Source organism: Phoenix dactylifera, chromosome 11 (assembly GCF_009389715.1).
Source record: "Phoenix dactylifera cultivar Barhee BC4 chromosome 11, palm_55x_up_171113_PBpolish2nd_filt_p, whole genome shotgun sequence".
NCBI lineage: Eukaryota > Viridiplantae > Streptophyta > Magnoliopsida > Arecales > Arecaceae > Phoenix > Phoenix dactylifera.
In genome coordinates, this window is record NC_052402.1 from 18,202,640 (window position 1) to 18,214,960 (window position 12,321).

Sequence of the window (12,321 nt, forward strand, 5' to 3'; positions counted from 1 at the left end):
AGTTTAGTGCTTGGTGTTCAACAATATGAATCCCAGTTATTCATTGAAAAAAGGTATGTCATCTTTTAGAGGCCTAAGAGATTTCTTGGTAGTCAAGAACATATCCTCAATAGTAATCTGAATAGGCAAGATGACTACTAAATATAAGCTTGGCTGCTTCAAATGTAACTACAGGGTGATGCGTGGATTGACAAATTTGATGGACAATCAGCAGTTGTCAAATATGTAAGAAATCCATGGGAGAATTGAAGTGTGGCATTGGAGAATAAAAAACTATTATATGGAATAAAAGTCAATTAATTAAAATGTAGCAGTCTTACCTATCAGCATTATTGTTCCCAGGCATATCTAGTTGAAGATAATCAATTCGGAATAAATTGTAGCTTTAATCTTGTGGAAAATTCTGAAAGCTAAGTCCTTTATGTCAAAAGCAAGTGTGAATTGAGAATAAGGGCATGGGAATCCTTGATAACTTGCAGAAGTTGAACTGCTCTTTTATGATAAGAAATCAAATAACTGCTTGTAGTTAATTAGAGTTTAAAATTCGTGTTCGGGAAACTATTAACAAGGCTACAATGAACTTTACTTGTCACTGGCAAAAAAGCAAGAAAAATGCATTTCAGGGATTTATCTTTAGATCAACCACCTCCATTGAACTTATTAAGGGAGCTCAAATCAGAATCTTCTTACAGGACTGTTTGGTTTACAGTTTACTAAAACAAATTAATACAAAACAAGAATGAGTTATGCTGAAACATTTGATTGGTTGCTTTCCACAAAATCTATTTTGTTAAAATTGATTGGTCATAGAACCTGAAAATGAGTTTTATGAGAAAAGGCCTCCCCATGTTTTTAGTAAAACCCGTTTTATGGAGATCATGTTTTATAATCATCTGTTGTAGAAAACACACATGCAACCAAACAGCTCCTAAGATTGTGGTGAACTTTTGCCAAAAATACTGATGCTTAGGTTGCTGAGGTTTTCCTGATCCTTGTTGAGACTATTAGATGTTAACATGGGTGTGAAATGGGACACAGGCTTTAAATACAATCCTGTAGATGAACTATTGAATCTCTGGTGGATGGCATCGATATCGTGTAATACTCAGATGAGGCTTTAGATATGCTACCAAGTTACTCATAAAATAGGAGCTAGGAAAAGCATGAAATGCATCAAGCCTCCAATGTAGGCCTAATAAATGAACTCATATATTGATTATGTGATCTTAGGGGCATGCACGCCACAATACAAGCATAAAAATAATTTGATGTGCACTTGATGTGTAGTAAAACACCATATAAAATAATTTGATGTGCATCTGCTGTGCTCGGAGACCTGTGGACTCTGCAGTTGGCCACCGACTTTAGCATGTTGGAGGAGGCGGGGTGTTTGGTCTATATCCCACATGGGGTTGACTAGAGACTCCTTGCTCGTGAGCCTCATTTATCTCTGCCGAACAGTCTGGGCTCAGTTTGTCTTCTATAGCACTCTTCCTATATTTCTCCTTTTCCTCCCCATGTTACTCTCTTTTTCTTTAGATCTTTTCTTTTCTTCCTTTTCTTTGAGGGCTTCCCCTCTCCTTTTGTTATCATTTCATTATCTCAATGAAATGGTTGTGCAAGTTGTTGCACTGTTTTCTCAAAAAGAAAAAAAGCAACATGCATACACATATATAGTGTGTTATATATACACACAAATACATATAATACTTATTTATAGTACACCATCATTGCTTTTGTTATGCGTTTAGCATTGGCTAGGATGATAGAATAGTTTTCAGAAGCATGCATACTTGGGGGAGCAAGTATTGTCTAACTCATCTAGTTCATGTTCCAATCCTATTGATGAGTTTATTTAAGTGTTGGTTGACATCCTTGGACCAAGGATTAAAATCCCAGTACTGATATTCGGGTTGGTCTGGTACCATGTCAGTATGGTATTAGGATGCATACGGATACCATTAACAATAAGAATGAACAGAAAAAATAAAAGACAATGTCCTGGGATGCCAGACCATCCCAATTGAGAAGGAAAGAGGAGGAAATAGAAGGCCTAATGATAGGAGAAATAATTATATAGAAAAACAAGGCTTTATAGATAAGCAATTCAATTATCAGACAAATACAAAAATACAAAAAGGAATAACCTTATATTTGAATATTCTAAACACCTACGAATCATTTTTAAAAAAAAGGATAAACCAAATATACAGGGAAATCGGTAAAACTCTAATCTATGCCACATCTGAATCCTAATTACATTCATCTAGGACTTGTTTATGCGTGGATAAAGTTTGAATAAGGGATGAAGGCAATATATGACCATCAAACTCAGTGGCAGAAGTACTAAGTAAGATCAATGTTTAAAGTCTCAATATTGGCATCCGTATTGGCACATCACCAATATGGTATAGACTGATGGGGTACTGTACCATTGGTAGGAATCCTTAATACATAATCTTACTCAGAAAAATCTAGAAAAACATTTTATGTATTTTTAACCTTGCTAGGAATGGTGACTCTAAGATGCACATGGGAAAAGTTATTATTATAATGTTTTGGTTGATGACATACCCTTTTTACTACCACTATTATGCAGAATATTGGTTTCTCGAGTCCAGATTATTTTGTAAGTTATGTAGTTTTTTTTATTAATTATGTTGATGTGTAAATGATAGTTATCTGAAAACTTATTGCATGGGATATTTATTTTTTTGTATCTATGATTGAATGCTTTTTTCATCACCATTTCCCCTGTCATAGTTTGGTTTTTATGGTCAACTATTTCAATCTTAAAGATGACACAAATAACTACAGTCAAATCTGTTTATAGGACTGATTTGGTTGCAGTCTATTCTCTCTCTTGTAATATCTATTAAAAGTTTTCTTCTGATATGAGGAATGACATTTCATCAAAAATGATAATTCCAGACCTTACAAATATTGGAAAAACTTTGCAGGTTGGAGATAATGACTCTGTCATTGTCATGACACATGAACCAAATTGGCTTCTTGATTGGTACTGGAATAACAATACTGGGAAGAATGTTTCTCATTTAATACATGATTACCTGAAGGGAAGATGCAAGCTTCGCATGGCTGGGGATTTGCACCATTACATGCGCCATTCTTATGTTCCATCAGATAAACCTGCTTATGTACAACATTTACTTGTGAATGGTTGTGGTGGAGCATTTTTACATCCTACACATGTCTTCAGAAATTTCAATAAATTTTATGGAAATTCATATGAGAGCAAGGCAACTTATCCTTCTTACGATGATTCTAGTAGGGTAAGATGGATTGTTTTCCCATTCTTTTAGGCTTTAGCCTCATAAACACTAAGTAGGCTTGTTGACTGTATCCACGGTCTTTTGCTCATTTCAGCTAATTGATTATTGCTTCTTATAAATTTTGTTATATTTCCTTTTCTTTCTCAATGCTTTATCTCATCAATTTTCTGGAAAACTTTTTTACAGATTGCCTTGGGTAATATTTTGAAGTTCCGAAGGAAGAACTGGCAATTTGATTTTATAGGTGGAATCATATACTTCGTATTGGTGTTTTCTATGTTTCCACAGGTGATTTATATATATAAATATATGTATACATTTTTTAATTATTCTAGTCTTTTTCGCTGTTATGCATGACATTACTAAATTGTTCTTCCCAAAACTTTCACCATATATTCAAATGTCGTATATTAGGTGAACTTGGTTGACTGAATTTAACCTGGCTAAGAGATAATTAAAATGGCTGAAGATATCTGACAATTTTGTCTCATAAGATCACATATCTCACTCATAAGAAGCAAGGTTTTGTGACAATAATTGTTCTGATTGTGATGTGGTTCTATTAGATATCAGAATTGATATAGTTCTTTTTGATGACACATGGATACCATTTATGGCATCAATTTATAATGATTTGGAAGTTGCTTAGTGAAATGCTTCATTCAGGAAGAAGTTGACATAGCCCAAAAGCATGAGTCTGAGTTTTACATTCAGTATGTCCTCTTCTGCCAGGTAAATGGTACTGGTAGCTTCATAAAGCTCAAACATTCTTTATGCATTCAGGGGTAGCACTGTAAACTGATCCAAAGCTCATCTGTATGACTTGTTCATGGGTGTAAGAGGCCAAAAACAGCTTGTGCTGTGCAGGATGAATGGTTGCTGTAGTGGTCAAGCTGAAGGGTCTAACTCATGGGAATGCATAAGGATGCGTAGTTGAATGTACCAGGAAAGATTTGAGGACACAAGATAATAGCATCTTTAGTTATATTAAATGGCATCGTAAGACTAGTGTAATATGGCCGAAATAAATGTAGAGGACTCACAAATTGGGGCTGTAGTTAATCATTATCACTGATCAGGAAATATATTCACTTCCTTTCTTTTGAATGAATTTTTTTTTTTTTTTTAATGATATAGATCCATGTGCAGGTGTGCATATGATGCACCCTAGTTGGAGAATAGTTAAAATATAATTGTGCACAAATTTGATTGATGCATATTAGGAGAAACTAAGAGTTGGAAGTGGAAAAGGGGATATTTTGGAAGATAGATATGGTATTGTTAGAGTAGCGATGATAATATATATTCAATTAATTTGTATTTCCAGACCATGAATGAGAACACTAATAGGATACAACAGGTGCTCTAACCAACCATAGACTTCAATGGAAAGACTATGTGAGGTTTCTGTTTCTTATGTTATATACAAAGATTAATTCCCTCCGGTAACTAGAGGTAGCAATTTATGACCTTCCTATCTCGCAATTGACCCACTTTAAGTGTGTTCAGGTTTGGCATAAATGGGTCCGGGTCATAAACGGGTTGACCTGACCTACGTCGTTTCTTAAATAGGTTGGATTTAAAGTCCTGATAACTCTTTAACCCATTTTGACTTGTTTAATAGTTGGGCCAGGTCATGAACATCCCGTTTAAGACTCATTTAATCTAAGTATGACCTACTTAACCTGCTTAACCTAATTCGACCCATTTATTAAACGGGTTTTGCAGGTTGGGTTGGCTTACCCGTTTAATAAAAAAGTAGATTTGGGTTTCGATTTTTGACCAATTTAATAAATGGATCTAGTTTAGCACAAATATTTGACCCGAACCGCATCCGACCCAACCAATATCCAACCCGAGTTGATTGCCACCCTGCCAATAACCCTTGAATCATAATCTAATGCTTACTTGAACTCTAGTTGACTTTGAAGTGGATATTTTTAGCATTGAAATAAATCCAATGTTGCAGAATTGCTGAAGCCAAAACAAATTCTTAATCTCACATTTGTACCAAACCAATAGTTAGGATTCTCTTAAAGGGGTTGTTATTATATTAAGTTTATATTTTCATTCACATTAAATAGGTTTGATTTGTAGATCTTATAAAAACATGTTTTAGCATTTGGTTATCAAAATTTTCATTTTCTATATTTAGTTGTTTGCCTATAGTCCAAAACAAAGTCCGCCGTACCGGTACCGGTCGGCGCAACGGTGGTGGCCCGGACCGGTCCTGTACCGGTCCGAACCGGGCCTGTACTATTCCGTACCGGTTCCATACCGTTCCGAACCGGGCCCGTACCGTTCCGAACCGGTCGCGTACCGGTTCTCTACCGATTCTCCAACAATAAACTACCGGTACCGAATTCCACGCTGATCCGGTACCAGTCCCAGATTGGACCGGTACGGCAGACCATGGTCCAAAACAATATTAACAAGCCCCGCCCCCCCCCCCCCCCCCCCCCCCCCCCCCCGCCCCGCCGAGAAAAAAAATTCACACCTTTTCCTTTGTGAGAAAAACAATGAGATTGTCATTTGCCATTTCATGGTTTTTTTGTTTGGGGATTATTCATGCCATTTCATGAGTAATGAAGTGACAGATAACCAAGAAAAGGACATCAAAATTTGGAAAAACAAGTATAGGAAATTGACCAAGCAAGCCTAGATCAATAAGTATAGAATAAATAGAACCAAAGCGAAAGGCTTCGAAAATAATAACACACCAACACAGACCCAACAGCCAAAAGGTATGATACAATTAAAACCAAGGTACTTGAACTGATTTGAACCATGGTATCTAGTTGGTTCGGAGTTCGGAGCGGTTCAGGGTGGTTCAAGCCTTGCACCCTTGTTTCATTTCTCTTTTTCCTTCTTTCCTTCCTTCCTTTTTCGTCTCCCTTCCTTGCTTTCTATCATTTTTCTTCTTTCTTCCCTTGCTTCCTTTCTTTATTTTTCTTCTCTTTCTTCCTTTCTTTCTTTCCTTTTTCTTCTACTTCCCTTCCCTTCTTTCACTCATTTTCTTCTTTTTCCCTTCTTTCTTTCTTCCTTTTTTTCCCTTTCTTTCTTTTTTTCCCTTTGCTGCTTCTTCCGGATGGATACTTTATATATGGAATAAATATTATTATATTATTCAAAAGGCTGCATTATCAAACATTAATTATACATGGAATCTCTACATGTTACGCCACGGTTGCCGTGTCGGTACCAAGCACCGTACTAGTTGCTCGGCGGCACGAGTCGGTACGGGCTCACGCCGTGCCGAGCCTGTACCGACGCAGCAGAGATGGCAAGGGAGAGCGAATGGGAGAGAGCGAACGAGAGAGAGAAGGGGGAGAGAGGGAGGAAGAGAGGAGGCTGGCGGAGGCCGATGTCCGGGAAGGAGGCGGAGGCCACAGTCAGGTCCCTGTTTCATTGGAAACAAGGGTCCGATCGCTAAATAATTTTGTGATTTTTAAGTGAAGTCAGCAAATTGTTTGCCGACTTCACTTAAATATTGTGAAATTAAAAAATATATTTAAAAAAATTACGTGAAGTCGACAATGAGTTTGTCGACTTCAACTTAAAATCTGCAGAAATAAAAGAGGCCCTCTCTGGGCCCTTGTTTCGAACGAAACAGGAGACCGGAGGTAGAGCCCCGCCTCCGTGTCTCCCCAACCTCCACCTCCTCCATGTGGAGGCTCGTAGGCCTCCGCAGGCCGGCCTCGAGCTGGCCTCTCTCTCTCCCTCTCCCTCCGTCTTTTCTTCTTTTTTCTTCTCCTTCTCTACCTTCAGTGACGACGTCTCGATTTGGTTGCCGGAACTATCCCGGTCCGCTGTCGGTATAGCTCGGGACGCTCCGAACTGGACGGTTCGGGACGATTCCACCGACCATGCATTACACTCTTTCAAAAGTATTTGCAATAGCTGAAGTCAGAAACAACTTCCGACATGACATCTTCATCTAACTCGTAATTCCAAATTTACAATCTACTATCCTCCATTTACTCTCTTATATCCAACAGTATTTGTCCCTGCATGCCCCTTTCTCAACATCTTAATAACATTTAGATGAAAATGAATATATGTAATTTATTTTCTTGTTTGGAAAAGTATATTATTCATTATGCACCACTTCACTCTTAAGGAAAGAGTCCATTATTGAACAGCCTTGAGAAAAAAAAGGCCACAAATAACTCTTAATAACAATTTTATGTAACTTACGTCACAAAAGCAAGATACAAGATTCAGGTTCAATAAGGAAAAATGACATCGAGGAACCACAAATCCTAGGAAAAATGACCCACCACACACATAGACCTACATCAAATTGCTTCATGATGAAAAGAAAACAAAGAGAAAATCAAAGAGAGTTGTTTAAATATGTTGATGATGGATCTAAGATAGCAGTTTAGTTCTGCCTTATACAGAAACAAAACCTCATGGTCGGACTTCAAATTGCTCATTTGCTTTACCAAAAAAAAAGACAATGAGCAACTATAGGCTTTTCTATGATATGTTTATGCACAGAAATTCAAACCTTCATAATGAAACCAAACTGCATATCTGTGATACCAAATTTGCTTAGCACTTCAAATTATTAAAGATTGCAACTATCAGCGGAATAATTCTTAGAATAACATATATATTTTGAATCACTTAATATGATTATAGGAAAATATCTATGAACAAATTTCCCTAACTATATAAATGTTTGCATAGCGTAGATTGAGCAAAAATTGAACAGTCTTATCATGTAAAAGCACGTTGTACATGCATAAACCTTAATTGGGTACTTTTTGAGTAGTAGCCAAGGCTATTAGTTGGGTACTTAAAAATGTACATTACAGTACTTTTAATCATTCATAAACCTTAAAATAACGATATGCTTCAATACCATACCATACCAGTCAGGTATTGGTACAGTACCCAATACCAAAACTGTGGACCTTGATTAAAACAACCAGAGCTTGTAAGAAAAGAAATTTGAAATGGGGCAAGTAAAAACAGATTGTGCAGAAACTGCATAACATAGGCTTTTTTTTTCTTTTTTCTTTTTTGATACCAGAAATTTAGTTTGATGCTTAAAAACCCGAGCCATCAAAATTCACACTTGTAAGCATCCCTTTCTCTCCAAGAAGAACCTTATGGACATAGTTGGTTTTACAACAAAGCAACAATAAAGGGAAAAACATACCAGTGACTTTTCTTTAAAAAAAATGAAGAGTGATGAAAGAAGCTTCAGAAAATCTCCTTGTCGGAAAAAGATTGAGAAGTTGACACAATTATCCTAATCTAAGACACTTTTGCAGAGAACCAGAAAATTGGACCTCAAGCTCGCTTAAATCAAGAAAAGGGGAAAACTCTCAAAGGAACATCAAAATCTAATACATAAAACCCATCACAACTGCAAGCAACAGCTCCTTGGCCTGAGAAGTAGTAGGGTATCATTCCAAAACCGTAACAATTGTCAAAACATGGGAAGATGTGTAGCTATAGAATTATGCACACAAGGAAGAGGCCTGCATTAACATTCAACAGAGATTCAAATCAGACATTAAATTGATTAGAAGATGAAAAAGGAGAAGGAAGAGGGGTAGAATGAGGATGGGGCAACCCAAATATGGAGGTTCTTGATCTTGGGGCCAAAGTCACTGCATTACCAATATTTGGAGTGCAAAAAGAAGAATGGGTGCATCCAAAATCTGTCGTACCGGTCGGTACTAGTGCATACGACTGTACCATATTGTACCCGTATTGAACCGATATGCGGTATAGGGGGTGTATCTACACTCAATATGCCGAACTAGCCCCTCCGTATCGGGCGTACCAATATTGTAATAGGATGGTACTGGTATAGGGTCCAATTCTAAGATGGTAAACTTTGGGTGCATCCTTTGATGGAAAATGCATGGGGTGTTAAAGGGGGAGGTGAGGGTTTGAGAGGAAAAAAAAGCATGTGAGAACGATGAGAGATTCTTTAAAGAGTTACTGATCTATTAAATCTATTTAGGAAATTATGTTTTCTTAAGAACAATTCTAGATCTTCTATAAGTTGGTCCTGCTGACTGAGATTTTGAGGATTATGACATGTCATGTCAACGAAAAACTTGTCTTTTCTATTTCAACCAAACGACATTCTTTCTTAGACTTGCTTCATAATATGCCTACATATGAGTTTGCAAAAGAGGGTTCATATTTTGACTTTAAACTTGTTTGTCTTGAACCTCTTATGTGTCTGCATGCATGGACTGAATTTTGACCAATGGTCTTGTAGGCTCATACCTAGATCTGTTGTAAATAGGCTGGCAAATTAGAACGGTCTTCATAAAATCCAACTTGGACATTGACCTAGTAAGGTCTGGCTGGTGGATTGGTTTTGGTCCAACCATTGACCAAATTTTGTTCATGGTGAGCTATTGATCATCCATCTTGCAAGCTGAACTTGACCTATGCACCCATAAGGTAGGTTTGCACAAAAGAGAGTATGGAGTTCCTTCAGAAGGAATTATAAGGGCTTAAAAGGGATTTTTTGACACTTTAAAGGAAGAGAAAGAGGGGGGAAGGACAATAGAAGAGGGTTGCTGGGCTGCCTAGAGGAAGAAACCTTTTCTTTTATTCTAAGCTCCAAAACTGCATTACATAGACCTAAGGCCCCTATTTATAGCAATAGAAAAAACCTTAACTATGATTTTTAGGCTTGATAATGTAGGCTCCGTCATTAGGCATTGGCATTTTTTTATGAAATCATGAGAGTGAATAGAATCGTGTAGTCTCCGTCATTAGGCATCGGTACTTTTTTATGAAATCATAGAGTGAATAGTATCGTGAATGATACTACAATATCATACCTTTGCCCTCAAATAACCCTTGCAATCTTTTGATTTCAGCTCTTTATTCAGAAATACCATGCCTTAGCCCTCAAATAACACTTTGGATATAAGAGTAACCAACGACCGTAAACAAGAGCTTTGCCTTCAGGATGTCCAAATAGGCCCTTAAAAATGCATCAAGTAAGCCGCTTCTTCTTCTTTTATAAGTCTTAAAGGACCAAATGATGTAGGATGTTTCCCTTGTAATTCCTTTCTATGTTAAACTAGGACTCTTGTTAAAGTCTTCCATGGACCATTTTAAGATTGTCGAAAAATAAAAAAGGAAAAAATTATCAGTTAGAAAAACAAAAGCCACTGTCAAGGAGATTAAGGACTTGTTAGGTTTGCGGGAAAAATTTTTCCTCAGTGGAATATTTTTCTGGAAAGTTGATGCTTGGGAAAGTGGTTTTTGTATGTTTGGTTGACCATGAAAAAGTGGCACATTCTAGAATGGCTTATGCTTGGTTGAGCATCTACTTTTCTTGAAAAGTTACGTAAAATACATGTTATGCCTTTAATAAAGGGAAAGGCCTTACCCCATTCTATCTAGACGCTTAAGGGCACATTTGGAAAAAAAATTATCCCAATTTTCAGCTGGTGGGAATTGGACTTTCTCATGTCCTACATGGGTTTTTCTTCCCTATGAACTATAGGAATTTTATTCCTATGGAAAAACTATTTTTCCATCTCTTTCCTTTAAAAACTCCAACGGAACATGAGGCATTTCTCCATTTTTCCGTTGACGCCCCCCCCCCCCCCCCCCTCCTTCCTTATCATAAACCAAATGAGTCCTAAGAAAAAGAAGACTGTATTATGTAGGGATAGGAAAATTCACCCAAGAAAGGACAATGCAAATAGAAATTAAACTAAAATAATTAGCTGAATAATAGGAAAGAGAAAGAGGTAATGCTTACTTGAGTTCCTTTTGGTACCAAAAGGAAGAAATGGATGTTGACTACACTTGAAAGGAGGCTGTTAGTATACTGTTCTGTCCTAGGATTCGTTGAGGGAGGGTGCCATTATAAAGGTTGTAGATTGGCGGTGGCTGAGGGGAGGAGAATATGAAAAGTTTTTGAGGTTGGGAAGGGAATGTTTTAGTGCTGGTGAAGTGGATGAAATTGTTGGGATGAAGGGAATCTAGAGGGTGGCAGGATATGGAGGGTGGCACTTGCAATGCTGCATAGAGCAGTGCTGCCACAGGCGGCACCTGATGGGTGTTATGGGGGGCATTGGCTTGATGGAACAGTGAGAATTAGCAGTAGATAGGTACAAAAAGGGAGTGTAGGAAGATGTAGAAGCCAAGAAGGTAAGATGAGAAGAGGAGAGATAAAAAGAGGTTTTGGAAAAGAGGAGAATGAAGGGGATAGGTAAATGAGGTCACCGACCCTCTCTACCTGCCGTCCTCTCTTTTATTTGATTGTTTCTTAATGGTTTCTCAAAATGCCATTCCCTACATCATTGTATACCTGTAGTCTGACAGCAATTTTTTGTTGATAATGCAGATTGGTTACCCTATGAAACTCATGGAATAGATGAGATTAACCTGACACACTATATACTTACCATAGTGGTCTATGATCTTTATTTTTTGTTAATAATTTTATGTTGGATATTGTGAAAGACTATAACCTACTCTTGCATTTGAAACTTGGATAGATTTAGCTCTGCCAGGTGCTTCTTTTCCAATGAAAGCTGTATTAATTTTCTCTGAAATCTACAATTCATATTTGAGTGTGTCTATTTTCAGAGGTGGTCCCCATAAAACTATGCACAATTTGACAAATTTTACTAGATGGATCTGGATAAACTTCTGGAAAAGTGGGTGCTTATTTTAACTGCTTTCGATTACGTATGATATTTATATTCTTAAGGAACATCCTACCTGTTGTTCTTACAACAAAATTCGAGCATTCATCCACCTGTCAAAAGTTAAAGTTCTGCATTTATGATCGATGAAAGGACTTTTACCAAACCAGGTCTTCCATGTCCAGCATTGCTTACTAGTACATGATAACAAAATATGAGCAGTCACTTCAGTTCATTTGCACACGCTCTTCCTTTAGTATACTGGTTGGTATAATTTTTGCATTTGATGTCTCGGAAGCAATGAGATAAATGAATAGTTCATTGTACATTGGGCTTTAAAAAAAAGTTGTTCAATTTAAATCAGCTTGATAAGAAAA

At 37.2% G+C, this 12,321-nt stretch overlaps 1 protein-coding gene across 2 annotated transcripts in view; it reads left to right on the plus strand.

Moving 5' to 3' along the window:
• LOC103722455 overlaps positions 1–12,321 on the plus strand; it is a 32,850-nt gene that overhangs the window by 13,749 nt on the left and 6,780 nt on the right. For both annotated transcript variants that reach the window (XR_005514048.1, XM_008813021.4), the window contains exons 11-12: positions 2,961–3,293; positions 3,480–3,581. Coding sequence is in view for 1 of the 2 variants with exons in the window: in XM_008813021.4 (XP_008811243.1) it covers positions 2,961–3,293; positions 3,480–3,581 (435 nt within the window). In the remaining variant the exon portion in view is untranslated. The remainder of the gene's footprint in view (positions 1–2,960; positions 3,294–3,479; positions 3,582–12,321) is intronic.